The sequence below is a fragment of the Eschrichtius robustus genome, chromosome 1, assembly GCF_028021215.1.
Source record: "Eschrichtius robustus isolate mEscRob2 chromosome 1, mEscRob2.pri, whole genome shotgun sequence".
Lineage (NCBI taxonomy): Eukaryota > Metazoa > Chordata > Mammalia > Artiodactyla > Eschrichtiidae > Eschrichtius > Eschrichtius robustus.
Genome location: NC_090824.1, coordinates 75642090 through 75663932, shown reverse-complemented (window position 1 = coordinate 75663932; position 21843 = coordinate 75642090). Strand labels below are relative to the sequence as shown.

At 38.4% G+C, this 21843-nt stretch overlaps 1 protein-coding gene across 7 annotated transcripts in view; it reads right to left on the bottom strand.

Annotated features, from left to right (window-relative positions):
- CHD8 (chromodomain helicase DNA binding protein 8) overlaps positions 1 to 21843 on the bottom strand; it is a 57218-nt gene that overhangs the window by 11523 nt on the left and 23852 nt on the right. For 6 of the 7 annotated variants that reach the window (XM_068548072.1, XM_068548117.1, XM_068548083.1 and 3 more), the window contains 19 exons: positions 16579 to 16761; positions 16429 to 16497; positions 16013 to 16068; positions 15382 to 15499; positions 11434 to 11517; positions 8720 to 8857; positions 7299 to 7420; positions 6916 to 7159; positions 5759 to 5935; positions 4615 to 4758; positions 4097 to 4352; positions 3304 to 3514; positions 2854 to 3049; positions 1946 to 2113; positions 1573 to 1752; positions 1307 to 1417; positions 765 to 961; positions 314 to 513; positions 53 to 233 (listed from right to left, as the gene is read on the bottom strand). In XM_068548072.1, coding sequence (XP_068404173.1) covers positions 53 to 233; positions 314 to 513; positions 765 to 961; positions 1307 to 1417; positions 1573 to 1752; positions 1946 to 2113; positions 2854 to 3049; positions 3304 to 3514; positions 4097 to 4352; positions 4615 to 4758; positions 5759 to 5935; positions 6916 to 7159; positions 7299 to 7420; positions 8720 to 8857; positions 11434 to 11517; positions 15382 to 15499; positions 16013 to 16068; positions 16429 to 16497; positions 16579 to 16761 — 3035 coding nt within the window. The remainder of the gene's footprint in view (positions 1 to 52; positions 234 to 313; positions 514 to 764; positions 962 to 1306; positions 1418 to 1572; positions 1753 to 1945; positions 2114 to 2853; positions 3050 to 3303; positions 3515 to 4096; positions 4353 to 4614; positions 4759 to 5758; positions 5936 to 6915; positions 7160 to 7298; positions 7421 to 8719; positions 8858 to 11433; positions 11518 to 15381; positions 15500 to 16012; positions 16069 to 16428; positions 16498 to 16578; positions 16762 to 21843) is intronic. The other variant, XM_068548092.1, reaches the window with a different exon arrangement.

The window sequence follows — 21843 nt, the reverse complement described above, 5'->3', positions numbered from 1 at the left end:
TGTAGAAAGCTTGAGGTGGAAAATGCTTTAGTATGTTAAATTCCATCCTTACTTGTTACACTGATGTTTCAAGTGCTTCTTGTAACTCTCATCTTGGAACAGAGTATCAGGGTTATATTTCCGGATCCAATCTGCCTTATGGATATCAAAAGTGCTTTGTGACTTTACTTTTTTCCCCTTGCGTCCACGGGGCACAGGGATAGACAGACCTGGGAAAGGGGATACATCGAAGACTTGGATTGAGAAAAACCCTTGGACCTGAAGAGCATTAGGTAACCTATAAAAAGATGAAAAGCAAAGACTTGATAATCACCTGAATGATTCTGCAATTCTTTTGTCTTGCCATTTTCAGCAGGGCTAATCAAGTCCCAGATGAAGCCTTTGATATTTTCGTCCCCACGATAGTGTAAAAGACAGTACACAAGGATGGCCCGGCAAATTGTTTCCACATCTCTTTCAGTCATCCGTCGCTTGAAGCGTCCATGAGACAGAATATCTCGCCACCGTCCCCAGCTAAAAAAAAAAAACCAAAAAAAGAAATTATATTGATATTTTCCTGGGGACTCTAATTCAATGATATTCCCCAGTCCCTCAGAATCGCATTTCCCAAAAGGTGGGAGACAAAAAGATCTTGGAAAAACATGGTAACAGAATAAAGTTTTTCCCATTATCCCCTCTTTGACCATAGCTTCCAATTTGAAAAGCAAACTAGGTGTCTATCAGGATGGAGAAGCACTACCTCTGATGGCAAGGTGGGTTCTTACCCATATACCAGGAGGTGCTTTTCCACCCGAAAGCAGTCAGTGCGCCCATAGGTATGATGACGGTCATGCCGGCGAGAGCGTGGCCGCTCATCATCTTCACTTTCCAAGTCAGAGAATTCCACTAGGTCATCATCTTTCAGAGTGCTGAAGTGGCGGGTCTGTTTCCGTACTCTAGGTGTGTCAATCACCAAGTTATTCTATGCAGAGAACAAAAGGAGAAGTAACTCTCTTCACGATATGATCATGGGAAAGGAATTAAAGACAATCAGATTGAAATAGCCTTGGATGTAACATTTGTAGATACTCAAAGAGAGATTCATTTTTGGACATGCAAAATAATCTACGGGTACTCAGGAAGCAAAATTAAGTGGTAGTTATCTACATAGTTTTCTGGGGCCTCCTGTGTAGAAAGTTTTTATAATGGCCCTTGCATATACCATTATAAGCCAAGGTCAGCACTGAAGAATGAGAGCAGCTATAAAGACTCCAGAAAGTAACGTGTTTTCTGCAATGCTTCCTCCCTAAAGGAGAAGGAAGCTCACCTTGCTATTGAGTAGATCCATGTCCAGGTCAGCCTTTTTGGCCCACTTTTGCCAAAAGTTGGGGTCATCCAGAGAAATATCAGTCCTATTTTCAGAAGCCACAAAGCTTGCCTAGTGAGGAACAAAGAAACAGTAAAGTTGACTATACCACTTTTTTGAGCAATGGGAAACCAGTATATTTTAAAACTACATTTAAAAAATACATTCAATTCTAGAGAGTCCTGTCTCTCTCTGCTTCTTCAGCTGCTGGCACCGACAGAACATACCTTGGCAAACGTAGAACCCTTTCCTTCAGATTCAATGGTGATGGTAGTGGTTCGTCTTAACAAGATCTGGTCAATGTCCTCTTCACAAAACTTGGAGCCCTCATCATCTTCCTCCATTATGGCTGCATATGCTCCTTTCCGTAAGAGATCTTCAATCTCCTTCTTGGAGAACTGCTGGATCTACAAAATCCAATAGAAAGGTGAAAAAACTACATGAGAATATTATCTAACCATATCATGACATTTTATTATATTTTAAGAAACAATAATTGAGAACCCAAATGAGAGGTCAGGTTCCTATGCAAAAATAGCTTTTGTCTCCCTCCATCACTATGACCTGTTACAAGTATAGCTAGATATTAAGAAGACTCACTCCAGTAATGTTGCCATCCCGACCACTCATGGACTGAAGCACAGCTTTATCCAATCCCAACTTGAGGCTAGCCTTATCAAACATCTCTCTCTCATAAGAATTACGAGTGATGAGACGGTACACCTTCACAGCTTTGCTCTGCCCAATTCGATGACACCGTGCTTGGGCCTGGTGGAAGGAAGGGCAAAGATAACATAACATTAGAGGGACTTCCCTGGTGGTCCAGTGGTTAAGAATCCCCCTTGCAATGCAGGGGACGCGGGTCCGACCCCTGGTTGGGGAACTAAGATCCCACATGCCACAGTGCAACTAAGCCCATGCGCTCTGGAGCCCGTGCGCCACAACTAGAGAGAAGCCCACACGCCTCAACAAAGATCCCGCATGCTGCAACTAAGATCCCGTGTGCCGCAACTAAGACCTGATGCAGCCAAATAAATAAAACAAATTAATTAATTTTAAAAAACAAAAAACATAACATTAGAGGGGGTGGGGGGAGGAGTCAAAATACCAATTTCCATCTATAAAGCAGCCATGAGATCAACTCAAAATCAAAAGTCAACTTCAAGATGAAATTATTGCCCCATCATCTAGACCAGGGGTCAGCAAATCCTAGTCACCTGTTTCTGTAAATAAAGTTTTTGCTGAAACACAGCTCTACCAATTTATTTACATATTGTCTATAGCTGCTTTTGTGGTACAAGAGCAGAGGTGAGTAGTTACAACAGAGGCTGTCTGATTTACAATGCCTAAAATATTTACTATCTGGCCCTTTACAGAACAAGTATGGTAACCTAACTAACCTAACAATTCTATACTCTCTAAAAGACAAGACTTTCTAAGAGATCCTGATCCTGTTGCAAAACCTCCCAGGTTAGGTGATTAGTCCCTAAGACAATGATTTCCTTTACCTGCAGGTCATTTTGTGGATTCCAATCTGAATCAAAGATGATGCAAGTATCAGCAGCTGTGAGATTAATTCCAAGTCCACCAGCCCGGGTGCATAGCAAAAAGACAAAGCGGTCTGAGTCAGGCTTGCTGAAGCGGTCAATAGCAGCCTGCCGAAGGTTGCCTCTAACTCGCCCATCGATACGCTCATACAAGTACCTGTATGGGAATCACAGGAAGGAAAGTTTAATCGGCTAAGCAGAAAAAGAGAACAAAAAAGCAGACTGGGATTAATATCAGTACCTCTATATCTCTAGTTCACCAAAAACTTTATCAGAAAGTGGACAGTGAGAGTCTTAAACATGTCTCTTATCCCAGTCCTGGTCAACTTTAATTAAACCCAGGCCCCTCCTACTCTTTGCAGCTTTATGAGTATATAGTAAACACAAGGAGAAGAATGACTCTTTTCTTACCTCCTCTGGATTAGATAATCCTCTAGGATATCTAGGCAGCGTACCATCTGGGAGAAGATCAGAACCTTATGGCCACCAGCTTTAAGTTTCGGAAGTAACTTGTCAATAAGAACCAATTTGCCAGCTGAACGAACCATTGCCTGCAAGTGGAAGTCATGAGGTATGATATGGCAAGCTTCTCGAAATTCTGTTAGGATTTTTTCTTCTGCACCTGCCAAAAGAAAAATCAAACCTGATGGTGAGATCCAAAGAAACATACTAAGGCTGCAGTTTATTTAACTGAGACAAGGAAGCAAAGAAAAAAAAGTAATCTGACTTGATATCAGTATTTCTCACACACAGAATTTCAGCACCCCCAAAATCCTAAATCATGCTCAATTTTATTCATACAAAATACTCCATGTAAGTCAGGCTTAAGAACTGGGTAAAATATATGTAAGTATGTGGACAAGGACCAGAACAGTACATGCAAAGCACTATTACCACCCTACTGGCATCCAAACCACAAACAGCAAAATGGAGTACCAGTGAAGACAGAACAGAATGACTTGAGTTCTTATTCATGAAATTCTAAACAGCAAATCCTTTTTAACTTGGGAGATTATGCAGGATCAAAGGGGTAGAAAGAACTATAGGAAGAAGTTCCACATGAGAATTGTTTTAAAAGGAGAAATCTCCTCTATTTCCAAATTAGGATGGATCAGTCAATGCATCCATTGTTCTTGAGGAATATCACTTAGAAAGTAAACAAGGTTAACACAGAAATGTAGGTATTTTCCAGGAATTCCCTCACCATTGATGAGATATGGGTGGTTGCAGCATTTGCGCAACTCCATCATTGTATTGAGTAGATTAGGCATGTTAGTATGACCTGCCCCTTTGGAAAGAAAGGAGAAATTCTTCTCCAAAATAGCCCGATAGTATTTCTTCTGAATGTTGGTCAGCTCTACTTCAATAATGGTTTCCTGCTTAGGTGCCAGGTTTTTTTCAACATCCTCTTTGAGTCTTCTCAGCATCATTGGCTTGAGAATGGCCTGTAGCTTTTGAACCTGTGCCCAATACAGAGAAAAAAGAAATCACTAACATGAGGACAAACATTCTCACATTAGGTGGAAACATGGAGAAATACAATGAGAGTTTTCCAGTATCTGAGAAAAGTAGATTTTGGACAATGCCACAAATGATGTAGGCACAAGGGTACATACAAGGAGTTCAGAACAGCCCGTGATATCTATGACAGTAGATATCTGCCTAGTACAAACTTTACCTTTTTTTGTCCTGGGTTAGTACCACATTAGACAGACTTCCTACCTGTTCCTCTGTCTTGAGATCCCCAAAGTCCTTGAGGAACTCTGATTCTGATGGAAACTGTGACGGTTCCAAGAAATGAAGCAGGCTAAACAGTTCCTCGACAGTATTTTGCAATGGTGTTCCTGTGAGTAGCACTTTGTGCTCCTAGAAATGGAGAACACAGAAGAATGATAAAACTCAGAAGGACTTCTGGGGTTTTCTATCAAGTATATAACTTTACCTTTCATTTCTTTAACTGTAAAATTATGGGAATGGACCAGATTACTCTCTTAACTTTTCTTTTACTTGCTCCCTCTTTTGATAAACAAAATATTCAAGAAAACCCTTGATATTATTTAACATACTAATTTATCTTAAATATTATAAGCCAATAAAGAAATATTCAGAATACGTTTTTTCCAATTAAATATGCCTCTCCACACTCAACTCCCCACAGACATCCTAACATGTCCCCCTCTGAAGAATGTACCTGTGCTGGATTAAATATGGCCATTAATTTTCGGTAGTTCCTCCTATCAAGGTTCACCCCTTGAACATGGGCTTGCCTTGTAACTTGCTCTGACAAAGAGAATGTAGCAGAAGTGATATCATGTGAGTTTCAGAGCCTATGCCTCAAAGGTCTTGCAGCTTCCACCTTTACCCTCTTGGAACACTGCCCTGACTCTACCATGTACAGAAGCAAAATCTGGCCCACAGTGGGTGACAGGCCATGTGGAAGATGACCCAGCCAACAACCAGCACCAATTGTCAGCTACGGCTGCATTACTGACTCCAGGCAAGACCACCAAAAGAATGGGCTCACCAAGCCCAGCCCAAGTTGCTGAGCTAGAGAATCATGAAAAACATAGTTGTTTTAAGCCACTAAGTTTCTGGATATTTTGTTATGCAGCAATAGGTAACTAATGTAATACCCAACCTCTCTACCCAGTTGAGAACCATTAACCTACAATCACCTACCAACTCTAAAATTTATATGAATTTTATGACTTTCAGGTTACCATTCCCACAGGCCGTACCCACCACCCAATACCAAGACTCTGATTCTTTTCTTCTCTGCTAAATTAAGGTTATATTAATTCCACAGGGAATTAGGATTTCTTTAATTCCAGGTGTTTCTGCCCACAAGTCAGTGAGAGGAACTCACCAAGTCCATGTGCTTGAGACTATCAAGCAGCTTGCAATTACGGTTCTTTAGTCGATGGGCTTCATCAATGATGACACAACGCCATTCAATCTCACGAAGCTCGGGACAGTCTGACAAAATCATCTCAAAAGTGGTGATCAGGGCATCAAACTTGTATGCACCCGGGATGAGGCGCCCCTAAGCATGAAGGCAATAAAGTCAGAAAAGGCCTAAAATGTACCTAAAGGAGATGCTCTTCCGAATCACACATCCATTTTTTATATTTAGGCAGGCTTAATAGGAAATACCAACTGCACCACCACCCACCTCTGCCACTGTTCATCTTCCTGATAAACAGTGCCAAATCACTGAATCTAAGATACGCTGCCTCCTCGGCACACTCAGCTTCCTGGGAAAATGACAGACCTCACTGAATGAAGCTGGACATTTTTGACTCTGCTGCATGCCTACCTCATGTATTTCAGCCCTACATCTTCTGTTGGTAAACACTAAAATCCACAAATGTTGAGTGCTGCTGAAACATACAAGATAAAACTAAAAGTGAAATAGCTAATGTAGCATGTGCTAATATTGGTTACTATCTAAAGATGGACAGAAGAATCCAATTATCTTAGCAAAATTAAGAGCAACAAAATGCGACTTGAATAACTTTGGTTTGGTAGAAATAAAAACCACAGGAAACTAACGGTAGGAAAAAAAGTCTCATAAAATTCAATGTTAAGAAAAGATGAATGGTTCAAATTTTTACTTGCAAACTTATATAGCAAAAAGCACTGATCTTGATGAAAATTTCAGTAGACTTTTTAAAAAAAAAAGGACATAGCTTATGTTCACCACCATATGGATCAAGGAATTAATAAAGTAGCTAAATGAATTTCATTCTGGAAAATTCTTTCTTGATGAAAACATCAATGCTGATCAAAACTCTATTTTAAATATATGTATTCATAAATAAAGTCAGAATTTCCACTGGATCAAAATGTCCATTGGATAAAAAGAGCAAAGTCAAAAAAATGCCCTGCACAATCTAGACAAAAATTTTGCCTTAAATCACAGAGAGTCTCAATAAAAGTCTTTGATTCATATAAAAGCCTCTAAAATACCAGGTACCTTGGCCTACTCTCTAAACCATAATATCTGTATTATGTACAACTCACCCGTGAATCTTTGCAGTACATTTCATACTGCTGAATCATCTGCCGGCTAGCCAGACTGCCATGGTACACAATAGTGTTCATCTCTGTCCAAGTGTTGAATTCTCTCTCCCAGTTAGTAATTGTGGACAGTGGGGCAATGACCAGGAAGGGGCCATGGATGCCCACATTATATACCTCCTGTAAGAAGGCAATGGACTGAATGGTTTTGCCCAATCCCATCTCATCAGCCAGGATGCAGTTCTGCCTGCAGATTCATCACGGAAAAAGAAAAGCAAGTCAAAAGAGACCATCTCTTTAAAAAGTACTTAAAAAGAAACTGTTTCAACAGAAAATAAATAATCTCAGACGAAGCCTATATGTTATGGTCCTACTCTTTTCTTTACCTGTTATACCAATTAAAGAGCAGCCAATTGACCCCTTCCAACTGATATTCCCTTAATTGGTTTCTGTTTTTATACTCATGTGACAACTCCAACTTCTTCCAGGCACTTGCTTGTGGACGATTCTAAAAAATAGGAAATTTGAATAAATGGCGTGGAGACACTAACAAAATTAGGTAAACTTACTAAGTAGTTCTAATAGTTGAAGTCAATTCAAAAACATTAACATGTTAAATATAAACATGTTAAATATATTCAAACTCATGAGTCCATAATGACACTTTTAAAAAAAAAGAGGAAGAAGGAAAGAGAAAAAACCCACTGATCACTTTTGGAGGGTGCTAAGGAAGTACTTCATTATTTTGAAACTGGGAAGTAAAGGACAAGGTAAATAAATAAAGCATTTATCCTCCATTCCTATACCATCTGTACCTTAGGGTAACCAAATGGTAGGTGAAACGTATTTCTTTTTACAGAAGATTCTGTCTAATAAATGAAGAAATGATAGAATCACCATTTAAAACTCCTTAAAAAATGGATCTCAGCAATGAACAAAAATGGCTGATAATATCACAAAAGACAACCTAACAGAACCATCTATAAAGTGGATTTAGTGGTCTCCCTCCCCAACCTGATGCAGCCTCTAGAACAGCGATATCTAATGGAACTGTCTACAATGATAGAAAATGTTTTATATCTGCCTTTAGCCACATATGACTACTGAGCATTTGAAATGTGGCTAGTGGCTAGTGGCTACTATATTGGACAGAACAGCTATAAAAAGTTCTAACAGACATGACTGCTCTACATCTAACTATTTATGTGAAATATAAGGGACAGAAAAGGTACCAAAGGGAATGTAACTGGCAAACTGACTATGGAAAACCCTAGACACCTGGTTTCTTCAAGAGAAAATTGCAAAGGAGGGAGAGGAGATCAAGGGGAAACTATAATTAAGAAAGATATATATGAGATATATTAACTAATAGCAATATATGGACCTTACTTAGAATTTAATTCAAACAATTTAACAAAAGTTAGAAGATAATCAGGGAAATAAATACAGTGATTGCTTACTTGATGATATTTAGGGATAGTTAAATTTTTTCAAGTGTAACAATGCTACTATTTACCTTTTAGACATAAACACTGAAATGTTACACATAAAATGAAGGAATCTGAGATTTATTTTAAAATAATCTGGGAAATGGGGAAATGAGTAGGTAGAGAAATATGTGAAACAAGATTGGCTATGTGTTCATTTGTTAAAGTTGGGTGATGGGTACATTATACTACTTCTTCAACTTTCATATATGTTTGAAAATTTCCATAATAAAAAGCTAAAACAACCACATAAACTCCATACGAAGAAAATTAAATCATTGCCTATATGGACTTTACATTCTAAATGCAGATGTACTTACCACCCTTTTGAGTTCTGGGTGCCTTGACTGGATCCGTTTAAATTCTCGAATCTTGCCCTCATCGACATCCTCTTTTAGCTCCCAGGTACTATCCTCATAGGGCAGAGAGCACCACTTTACCAAGTAGTAAATTACAGGCTAAGAGAGAAAAAGCCAAAGCCTTAATGAAACGATTCTGTGTTCTCTGCCGTGACTGAAAGATAAGAATTTGACTAAAGCATCAGATCACAAAGTGTCAATATCTAAAAAGGTGCCAAAAAAGTCAGGCTGAAAACACCAGCCAGAGGCTCACCTGCTGATGCACTGTACTATTTATGGCTCTGATCCTGTTTCCAGATAATTTATCAGAATCTGAAAGTGAAATTTCTACCCAGCACCATCTAGAACACTAAGCACTGAAACATTAGGCTCATCAACCAAGCAGATTAAACGAACAAAAATTCTATATTGTGTTGAATTAGATTGAAACTGAATTGTTGAACTGAATTAACTATTGTTAATTATTGAATTAAAAGATATGGTATCCCTGTTCCATACTATCCTCCTGGCACCAAATTTGATACAGTAGAAGCCAGGCTACTGTAGAAGCGAAGAACAGGTTTAATCCATAGGAGCAGAGCAGGACTGAAATCACTGGGCTTCTGAGCTCCTGGAGCTCTCAGCGCAGATGCTGTTTCAAAGAGCAGCCATATGGTGGTAAAGAGATCTTCTTGCGAGCCCCAGGAAGCTAGGAGATAACTGCAAGAGGCTTCCCTGAAGAGAGGTAAGAGTGAAGAGGAAGGGGAAATGCTGAAGCTCCAACTACGGTGCTATGCTCTATGCAGGCATTCTAGTGCAAGGGACGGGGCAGTGACCAGTGGTAATATGGCTCCTATTCTCACTACCCAAGATGACTGATCACTGACCGGACTGCAGTTGCGTATTTGGCTTATATGAATCGAGAAGAATTAGACTGGGCCTAGTGTAATCACCAGGAAATCTCTAATTATCAACTCATAGAATACCCCTTAACACAGCCAGCAAGAAGTATGAAGATATGTGTCTCAATAGAGATACAGATCAAGGAATACCTAGAATTAATGTAATTTCTCTTTGACCTTTTTCTTTACTGTAGTGACTCAGGTCACTTTCTACATAAAGACATTTGTCCACGTCACATATTTCCAGCACCCTTACTCTTCCAAGGACTTTAATATTTATTTCCACTATTGGGTAATGTAATAAGGATGACAAACTCATTTTGGAGAGGAGGGGGAAATGGGCAAACAGAACGTTTTTATCCAATACTGGGAACATAAATTACAGTACCAGGGTACTAAAACACTTTCATCTGTCATACTGGTCCCAATACATTCCAGAGGAGCCTAATCAAAGTCCAATTACTTTTGGAAGATGAAGGTCTAAGTATAGTGATAGAGGGCATAAGATTTTCAAGGCTGGGAAGGCTGAGATCCTGAAAGCGATGAGAATAATTTAACAGTAGCTAACCTGTCCTGACTAATAACTGGCCCATTCCACTCTCACCTCCCACAAATGAACAATAAGCAATAACTCCCACCCCTAACCCCAAAAGCAGAAGATATGTTTTCTGAGGCATTCTTGTTAGGATTTAAAGACACTGAATTGTAACGGGCCTTGGACATCTAAGGTTCTATCTGAGAAATGCTGAAGGCTTATAAAATAAACTGGGAATTTTACAGAGGGAAGACTTTGACTCTTAGGTCCTGTACGGATGATATATGGGAGCAAGTCATTTAGCTTGTGAGTGAACCCAGCCCACCATCCAGCACTGATGTCTTAACAAGGCTCTGCTGTTAAGGCCCTACTACCCACTCTGTAAGCAGTGACTGTTTGAAGTGATAATAACTTGATGAAATGTGGCCCTGCAAAGTTAAACCAACAACTATGACTTGAAGTGAGAAGAGTTCTAACAAAATGGTGGTTCATGGCCTAAGTAAATTTAAATAAGAGAGCAAGAGCAATGCTGAATTCACTGGTGGCTTAGATCTATATAACTCTTATTTGGAAAATCAAAAAAAGTGATTAATGAAAACATATCACCTAGTGTTTTAGCATATGTAAAATCTGCTACCCAATCTAAGAAAGCTTTAGTGCTGTGGTTACCAAATCAAACTATGCATGAGAAACCCTTGGAGAACCAACTTAAAAATACAGATCTCTGGATCCCACCCTAGATGTACTGAATCTGAACCTGTGGGAATAGGACCTCACATCTGTTTAAAGGTACTGATTCAAATGCAGTGTATCTGTTTTAGTGACAAATGAAAATGCATTTAACTAATGCTAAGTACAGGAAATAAATAATCCTCAACAACATGAAGAAAGCTATGAGTCTATGCAAGTATTTTTATATTCACAAATTTGGAGATTCGGAAAGTATCCCTTTCTCCATCCCCACCTCTCAACCCCCAACTGAAGGTCAAGGGTCTCCCATATAAAATCTGTCAGAAAATGAGGCCAAGGTTTATGAGTCCTTGTAAATATAGCTCCCAGATATTTGAGAATCTTTCCTTTTACCCTCTCTCTGTACTCCTTTACCTTCCCAGTATCATTCTAAGTATCTCTCAGAAAAATTCAAAAGTACCTTTTCAGTCCAAGAAATTTTTCAGCCATATCTGAAAAATAAAGGATGGGCAAGCAGACAGGAAGAAATCTTTAAGAGGCCTTTCATGTTCCTCCACGCCCCAACTCACCTCCCCATTGTCCTTGTCAATGCTGTGAGACTCATCCAATATCCTGTCCACCTCCACATAGTCTGGGTTGAAGGGCTCTTCGTCCTAGAGGAATTATGAAACCAAACAATAAGACCAAAAGATCACTGTCCAGGAAACCCACTCCTCCATGCAACCTTTAGCTGATAACCCTACTTCAAAATTTATTAAGAGCAAAGAAGGGAGTTCCCCATTTTCATAATATCATATCCTACACACTTACCTGTATTTGCATCTATCCTCTTGCCTGTTACCAGATAAAGTGTCACTACTCCCTAACAGGCCATTCTCTCCATATATGCTTTGGATTCCACTCCTTCTTGCCTTCTTAGGAATCTCTCTCTATGCTATGGAGCATTCCCATAACATACAACCATACTCGACTATTTCTCATCTTTTCTTTAATTATTAGTTTATTTATTTTAGCTGTGCTGGGTCTTCGTTGCAGTGCGTGGGCTCTTCGTTGTGGCACACAGTCTTCTCTAGTTGCAGCACACGGGCTCTCTAGTTGCGGCGTGTGGGCTCTCTAGTTGTGGCACGCAGGCTCTCTAGTTGCTGTGCGTGGGCTCTAGAGAGCATGGGCTCAGTAGTTGCGGTGTGCGAACTTAGCTGCGGTATGTGGGATCTTAGTTCCCCAACCAGGGAACTTCACGTCTTAAAAAGACTTCCCTGACTCTACATCCCCCTGCAACTATTCTTCTGTTCTGCCTCATACCCAAACTTTTCCAAGAGTTTTAAACACACAGTACCTCCATTTCATCACTTCCTTCACTTACTTGTCCACCCATTCCACTCTTCTTTCTACTTCCATCACACAATGAAACTACTCTTGTCGAGGTCATTAATGATCTCCAAATTGCCAAATATAATGGAAACATTTCTGTACTCACCTTAATTTACCTATACAAAGTATTCAACAATTCATTATTCTCTCCCCAAAGCACTCTCTTCCCTAGGCTTTTCTGAGACACCACATTCTCTTCGGTAGCCTTTATTTTGGTTTCACTTTTTGTTTTGGCCAATTCTCAGTCACCTTCACTGGCTCTTTTGTTCCTAAGTCACTGGTATCCAACTCTGGGTGGTATCCCAAGATAAATAACCCAAGACTCCAAAGAAAGATCTCAAAGAAACCTTAAGGAAAAAACTCTTTCCTTCTTAAGACACTTTCCCCCTGATTTTCGTGATATATCTTTTTCCTAATCTTTCTCCTACCACTCCAGCAAACAGTCCCTTCTTCACCTGGTCCTCTAAATTTGTGAGAATTGCTGAAGGATTGGTTCTGGGCTTACATCCATTCTCTTATAGAAAGAACTTTAAAAAAGTACAGAACTATTAGAAAGTATAGAACTTTCCCCAGGGTGACTCTATTCATTATTAAGGCTTTAATAATTATGTATATGCTGATACATTCCAAAGTTAAATTGCAGCCTAAAAACTCCAGATTTGTATATCTATCTCCTTGCTAGAAATGTGCTAACAGAATTTTAAGCTTAACACGGTCTAAACTAAAATCTTGATTCTCCCCAAATCAGTTGCTTCTAAAATCTTCCATTCTTTAATAAATGACTCTACCTCAAGCCATTAGCTCAGACCAGAAACCTATCTATATAAGCCATTGCACCAAATCCTGTCAATTCTACTTTAAAGTAAACTTAAATCTACCCATTCTCTCTAACCACTGAAACCACGCTGCTATAAGCTTTAATTTCTCATCTAGAAAACTTCAACAGCCTCCTTACTGCTCATCCTACTTTCATGCTTACTCTTCTCCAATCCATTCTCCAAAGTCTAGACGATCTTTTTTTTTTTTTTTAAGTAAATTTTATTTATTTATTTATTTTTGGCTGTGTTGGGTCTTCGTTGCTGTGCACGGTCTTTCTCTAGTTGTGGCAAGCGGGGGCTACTCTTCGTTGTGGTGCGCAGGCTTCTTATTGCGGTGGCTTCTCTTGTTGCAGAGCGCGGGCTCTAGAGCGCAGGCTCGGTAGTTGTGGCGCATGGGCTTTGTTGCTCTGCAGCATGTGGGATCTTCCCGGACCAGGGCTCGAACCCATGTCCCCTGTGTTGGCGGGGGGATTCTTAACCACTGCGCCACCAGGGAAACCCTAGATGATCTTCTAAAAATGAAAACTGGATGTGCTCTGACCTGTTTTAAATAGTCCAGTGGTTTCCCCCTTTGCACTTAGAATAAAAACAAAACTAAAAGGTCTATAAGCACCTGCTTGCCTAAATTTCTGATCTCATTTCGGGCCACTCACTCTCTATCGTACATCAGTCCCACTCTCCTTTCAGTTCCTCATCCTGTCTCAGGGCTTTCATATATTGCTATTTCCCATGCCAGGGATACTATTTACATGTGTTCATGGTCTTGCTAACTCATTCATAATTCAATTCTCAGTGAAGTCTTCACTGATTATCCAAAGTAGGCGTTTTTTTCTTACGTCTTCCTGTGCTCTTTCTTTCCTGGCACTTACCACAATTTGAATTATTTTTAAATCTCTCTCTCTCCCCATTAGACAGTGAGCTACATGAGAACACAGACCACGTGTGATTTATTTACCATAGTGACTAGCACATAATAAACAATGAATAAATGAATAATTGATTTGGTTAAATGGCCTACCTATAAAGGCAAAACTGACTGGCATACAAGTCAGTTAGCAGAGCTTGGCTCAAGGGTCACAAATTATATATCTAATACCAACTGGAATGGGATTAGTTTCATCATACATCTCACAAATTAGGCTTTAAAAGAATATAGACCAAAAATCAAAAAACAAAAAACCCCTCACAACGCAATTATTATTATTTTCATATAAAAAGAAATTATAAAACCTACATGGCCCTACTTGCCCTCTCCAAGTGATGTGGAAAATAACTCATTTATTGGCAAACCTGGTGATATAGTTTTTTCAGATGTATTTTATCACAGCTGGGGTTTTTTGCTGAAGCTATACATCATTCCTTCTTTCACTCTTTCTTACTAGCTCCTCTTTAGCTTTTTTAAAAAAAATACATTTATTTATTTATTTATTTTGGCTGCATTGGGTCTTTGTTGCGGGCTTTCTCTAGTTGCGGCGAGGGGGTCTACTCTTCGTTGCGGTGCGCAGGCTTCTCACTGCAGTGGCTTCTCTTATTGCAGAGCACAGGCTCTAGGTGCGCAGGCTTCAGTAGTTGTGGCATGTGGGCTCTAGAGCGCAGGCTCAGTAGTTGTGGCACACGGGCTTAGTCGCTCCACAGCATGCGGGATCTTCCCGGACCAGGGCTCAAACCCGTGTCCCCTGCACTGGCAGGTGGATTCTTAACCACTTTGCCACCAGGGAAGTCCTCCTCTTTAGGTCTTAAGAAGCTTTGAGAAAGAATTCTTCTTCTCAAGGCACTCAGTAATGAAAAATCCCATTTTGGGAAAGGTATATGTATACAAAGCAAAATCGAGAGTTAAAATACAGCTCAAGAGATCCTTACAGATGTTCCAGTACTTAACTAGTAGTAACACTGGGTATGGGGTATTAAAGCTCCTTTATCACTATTTCTAGTTATACTGGATTAGAAATTTGAGAAAATAAATGTTCTCTCTTAATGATATGGTTGCTTATGTCTACAGATACCATCAACTGCTGAAGACTGACATTAGAGGGAGAAGAATGCCGCAAGTACACCAGAGGTCAGTTTACCATCTGTTTTGAAAATACTTCATGAATATCAAAAAACTCAATTTGAAAGTACCCTATAACTTATAAAAATACCATATTTAGACCTGGTAAAACAAAGCCTGGGGCAACTAAGTAAGGAAAGTCCAATGATCAAAATGAACACTTTATACCCATATATACAAAGCAACTATGAGTCTTTTGAAGAATCAGTCAAGGCTGATAACCCCAGTAATTTATGCTTCTATGAAATAAATGATAGGCAATACCTATTCCTAATTACCTCATGGAAGAAGTGTCTCATCTGAGCCATTTTGGTTTTGAAGCGCTTTAGTTTTTGATGGATCCTCTTATCCTTCTCTAGCTGGGAGATGGTAGCCCACTCACAGTGTAGATAGGAGCTAAAGGGGATGGAAATAGCCAGTCACAGTGTGAGAAAGGGGAACTGGTCGGCTAGTGTCTGAGATGTGGGGATTAGCCAGAAGCAGACATAAGAGTATGTGCTTCAGTGGGGAGACAGTCTCCTAGGTCAGTGCTTCTTAAACTTGATTTTGCACACAAACCACCTGGTCTAGGGTAGGCTTGAAAGTTCACATTTCTAACAGGCACCCAAATGACGCTAACTCTGCTGGTCCACGGATCACACTCTGAGTAGCGAGGTCTTAATCTTAGACTAACGTAAAGAGGATTTTACAAGGCATTTTATCAGGAACCATCCTCACCCCACCTTTCTGCAGGTAAATATAAAGAGTCAATTCCTGAGCTTCTCTCTGAATAGACATTTTCCTCACCAAAAACAGGTGAGGAGACTATAAAAAAAGGGACACATTCCCACCCAGGATAGACTATACAGGAGAACTTTTTACAACCCTGAGGAACTTGGGGTGAAAAGCTTTTTTGCACAGATCACATACTAGTTCTTGTACTTGACAAAGAATTCTTCTGCTTCAGTATATTGTCCAGAAGGAAGCTGAGAAGAAAGAAATTACAGTTACTAACAACTTATTTGTCAAAGGGAACCTTTCATTTTAACACACATGGTAGAGCTTCATACCAATGCTCCCAGAATATATTACTGACTAAGGGATTAAAGAACTTAATCTGGTATTTCAATGCTGGAGGCTTGACAGCTGGAGAAAATAAGCCCTTTTCCAGTTTAAGCAAATAAGCGAAAGAAGTGGCAATAAGACAGCTCCTACTTTCCACCTAACTTTTCTCCACCATCTCTTGTAACTACATTGTAGCAATATAGACTGACATCCAAAGGTGCTCATTACATACAGCCTGTAACTGTAGCATTATGGGCTGACATTAAAAATAGAGGCCTCACCTCCTTCTTCACAATACGCATAGAAAGCACTTTGTCTACAATGGCTGCATCTTCTTCACTGGGATTCTCCTGTAGCAAAAGATGCAGTCAGTCAACAGAGATTGTGAGCAGCAAGACAAAGGTCTCAAATTGCTTACGTTCTCAGCTTACCACAAAGAACTGCATGGAAGGCAAAGTCTCGCCATCTGGTTCCTGCACTGGCTCAGGCAGGATAGGCTCAGTTTTGATTGGACCAGTTACATCTACTTCTTCTTCTTCTTCATCATCTGTGATCTTTATATCCAGATCCTCTGTATACTTTTTCCGTTTAACTTGGCGGTTTGAGCGTCTCTTCTATAGAGGCAAAAATGGTTAAAATAACTGCTTAGGTCTCTCAAGGAGAAAACCTTTAAAACTATTCGCCTATAGTCATATACTTAGATTTGACTCCAAAATCCCTATGAAAAATCAAACCAAAAGATGATAAAGAGCTTATTTATCAAATTATGTGATGTCAAATCATGTAACTTATTCTATGTACTGAATATATATTAACTTGCTGAATTGTTCTATCAAAGTATCAGATTCCACCTGAAAGTAACCTATTGGCAAGAGGCTCTAAAAAATTGAAACAGGACTCTCAACCTGCAGAGTGCAATGAACTTCACAGGAGGAGCAACCTTGGAGTGCAAAGGTGCAAGAACATTTTGTTTCTAATTATTTCTTTGTTTTAGTTCTAAAGTTTTTTTGTTTGTTTTAATAAATAGGATCATACTGTATGTATTGTTCTGCTGCTTACTTTTCTGTTAACATTTTTCTTGGAGATGTTTTCCATATCAATACATTTCAAATCTGCCTTATTCTTTCAAATGGTTGAGTAAAAGATTTTTTAATTAAATAATCTAAGTAATACTTGCAGCTCATGATAAAAAAATTAGGAAGGATGGCGAGACAAAATTATTATTTTTCAATCATGATTATAACCCCTGGAAAACTCAAAATCAAATGAGTCATTAGAAGCAGAACTACTGAAATTGAGTAAACTTGCTTGGCATAAAATTAATTTTTAAAAATCAATAGCATTCTTATATAGACTAAGGCAGAAAATACAATAAGAGAAAATATTCTTTTTATGAGAAAATATTAATTATCTTAAGCGTTAAATTTAGTAAGAAATACATAAAATCTATGTGAAGAAAACTTTAAAGCACTATAGGAGGACATTAAAAGAGAGTTGAATAAATAGTGAAATATATATACCCTCCCTAATCACATAAATTCGAAAAACAAAATTAACAAAATTTTTTAATTAGATAAGCTGATTCTAAAATTCAAATGGAGAACTAAACATCTAAGAATAACCAGGAAAAATATGAAAAAGTATACTTGGCCTTATCAGATATTAAGGACAATATAAAGCTATACTAATTAACACAACTTGGTACCTCTCCAAGAAGAGATAAACATGTCAAGGAAATAATGTCCAGATATAGACTAAAATACTTATGTGGATTTAGAACATGATAAAAACAGAACTTCTAATCAGTGAGGAAAAAGTGGATTATTCTATAAAATGGGATTGAAAACAGATGACTGGCCGTCTAGTGGATGTAAGAAACAAATCTACAAAAAGACTGCAAGATTTAAAAGTTAAAAAAAAAGACATAAAATTTCTAAAAGAAGATGTGGAAGAATTTTTTTTTATAATCCTGGAGTAGAGAAGGTGTTTCTAATAAATTGATCAATTTGACCTTGCAAAAAGTTTAAGATATCTGCGTAATATCAATATAATCCATCATAAAGTTGAGACAAATAATAAACTAGAGAAAAAATGCCATATGATACATCTCCCAAGCATAAAGAGGTCTTTTGAATAACTAAGAAAAAGATCAATACAATAGAAATATGGGCAAATAACATAAATAGACAGTTCATAGAAAAAAACAGAATGGCTTTTAGTGTAAAATGATGCTCACACTCAGAATAAAATTGTTACAACTGAAAACTAAACTGAGATCCCCTTTTTCTTTTTTTCTTGCACCTAACGAAGTGGCAAAAATCAGAAAGTTGGATCAAATATTTGAAACAGGAACGCACACATTGTTGGTGAGAGTACACACTGGCATGAAGAAAATTTCTACAGAAGAAAACTTGACAATACCCTTTGATCCAACAATTCCACTTCAAAGATATTATCCTACAGATAAATTTGCACATATATACAAATCTCTGTAGCATTACTTGTGGTAGTAGAAGACCAGAGAAAACCTAAATGCCTATCAACAGGGGATTGGTTAAACAAATTACGCTATAGTCAAAGTATGAAATACTATAGAACTATTTAAAAAGAATGGGATAAATTAACAAGACCGAATGTTGAAGATGTGGAACTGGAACTCTCACTGCTGGTGGAAGTGTAAAATGACACAATCACTTCGGAAGCTGGCAGATTCTTATAAAGTTAAATGGTTAAATGTTTAACTACCCCACAGTCTATCAACTCCTGGGGATTTAGCTATGAGAAGTGAAAACCTATGTCCATAAAGTATGTGTACTGAGACTGTTCATTGCAGATTTACTCATAACAGCTCCAAACTGGGAACAAACCAAATGTCTAATACAATGAATAAACACTGTGCTATATTCATAAATAAAAACGATTCTCAAGAAAGAAAAAAAGAATGAACTTCAGACACATCAACAACATGAATAAATCTGAACAACATAATGCTGAAAAAAGTGAGACCCAAGAGTACATACTATGTGATTCCATTTACATGAAGTTCAGGCTAAGGTTAATTTATGGTAATAAAAATGGGCACAATGGTTACCTATGTGGAGGTGTGGGGGAGAGGATGGTGAACTGACTGAAAAGAGGGTACAAGGGAACTTTCTGGGATGATGGAACACGGGACGTCATTAAATAATCTCTCTACTTTGGTGTGTATTTCAAATTTTTCATAATAAAAAAGAGAGTGTGAGGAAGGATAGCTAGATCTATCTTTTTGATAAAGAACTACCTTCAAGATATATTGTTGGAGAAAAAAAGCAACAGTACAGAAGAGTAGGTATGGAATACTTACAGTAAGTGGGAGTGGAATTAGAGTGCTCATGAAAGTAAAGAATATTTCTGGAAGGATACACAAAAATAGTAACAGAGGTTACCTCTGGAGAAAAGACCTGGGGGGACTGTGAGGTCTCCATTGCCAACACTGGTATTACCAAAGTTATGGGCTTAATTGTATCCCCTCAAATTCTTATGTTGAAATCCTAACCCTTGGTACCTCAGAATGTGACTGTATTTGGAGACAGGGCCTTTAAAGAGGTGATTAAATTAGGGTGGGCACTAATTCAACTGGATTTGTGTCCTTAAAAGAGGAGGGAATTTGGACACACGCAAAGACACCAGGAATATACGCACTGAGGAAAGACCATGTGCGGACACAGTGAGAAGGTAGCCCTCTGCAAGCCAAGGAGAGAGGTCTCAGAGGTAACCAGACCTGCTGACCTCTTGATCTTGGACTTCTAGCCTTTAGAACTGTGAGAAAATAAATTTCTGTTGTTTAAGCTACCCAATCTGTGGTATATTGTATTGGCAACCCTAGCATATTAATACACCACTTCTAAAATTTTTTTAATCTTTGTATTTCTTGTATCACTAAGATTTGCCTTCAGTTTGTGTTTTGTTTATTTAACAAACACCTTATTTAACCCTTTGTTTATTTATTTAACAAACACATACATAACTCTTACTATGCTCTCTTACCTAAACACTGTTTATAAACGTTTACATTTAAGCCTCCTAACAACCCTACTTGGTAGATATTACTATCTGCATTTTAGAGATGAGGAAATTGAGACACCAAGAGGTTAAGTAAACTTGCCTGAAGTGACAGTGTTAGTGAACAGTAGCGTTAAGATGAGAACCCAAGAAATCCTGCTCCAGTCTGTGGTCTTAACCACTATGCTGTTTAGAGAATTTTGTTGTTGTTGTACATGCGTAATTTTTATACAGTTAAATGTATCGATCTTTCCCTTTATGACTTCTGAATTTTAATACTCTCCTTAGAAAGATCTACCTGATTTTACAATTATTTAAAAAAAAACTTATCCATGTTTTATAAAGGTTCATGATTTCAATTTTTGCATTTAGACCTTTGATTAAACTAGAAATTGTTTTTGTTAAAGAGTAATGCAAGAAATCCAATTTTATTTATTTCTTCCTGAATGTGTAGCCGGTTGTCCTAACTTAATTTATTAAATAATCTTTCTTTCCATTGATTTTATTTTTTATTATTATTATTTTTTTTTTTTTTTTTTTTTTGGCTGCGCCACACGGCTTGCAGGATCTTAGTTCCCAGACCAGGGATTGAACCCGGGCCCTCAGAAGTGAAAGTGCAGAGTCCTAACCACTGGACCACCAGGGAATTCCCTCCACTGATTTTAAATGGCCTTTTAACTCATATACTAACTTCTCATAACAACTATTTGAATCCTCTTCTAGACTCTATTATCTTTTACTAATCTCTTATTTCTTCTCTAATTTTGAACTCTTAGTAATTATTATTTCATAATATACTCTAATGTCTGTTAAATCTAGCTCTTGCCTCATTCTCCTTTTCAAAAATGTCTTGGCTATTCTCACGTGTAAACATACCCCAGAAGAACCAAAGTCTCAGTTTATCAAGGTAGTGAATGCATATTAAGGAAGAGGGGATATAAAAAAATAAATAAATAAAATAAAATTCAAATCAAAAGAAAAAAAGGAAGAGGGGAGACATTTATAAAGTACTGATAGCTAGTGAGGCCCCTGAGGTTTGTCTAGTCCAAACCTCCATTTTTCAGATAAAGAACTTACACATAGCTAAGTAACCTGGCCAGGCCCATTAGAGCTACTTAGAAGTACCACGGGTCTCCTGAATCATTAACAGCACATTCTTTCCATGGTTGGAAACTAGAGCCAAAGATGGTACCGTAAGGCAACAGAGATGGAGGACTAAAGTTCTTCTGGTCCAGCTTCTTTTATTCTCTTCCCAATGTTTCTTAATCTTCAAAAGGTAGCAAAAACATTGTACCTTAAACACCCCAGTTCTCAGAGCCAAAGCCCTGAAGTTTTTGCAAGAATTCAAAACCCTGAAGTTTTGGAAGAAGTAAGGCAAAAGGAGGATAGCTAGACAGTTCTAAGAGAAACCAAAGTATTGCCATACCCAAAACAACAATCTTCCAGCATAATTTCATATTTGCTTAGTCTTTGAAACACTGGAATTTGAGAAAATGAGTATTACTTTCTTTCTTTCTTTTTTTTTTAAATTATTTATTTATTTATTTATTTTTTGGCTGTGTTGGGTCTTCGTTTCTGTGCGAGGGCTTCCTCTAGTTGTGGCAAACGGGGGCCACTCTTCATCGCGGTGCGCGGGCCTCTCACTATCACGGCCT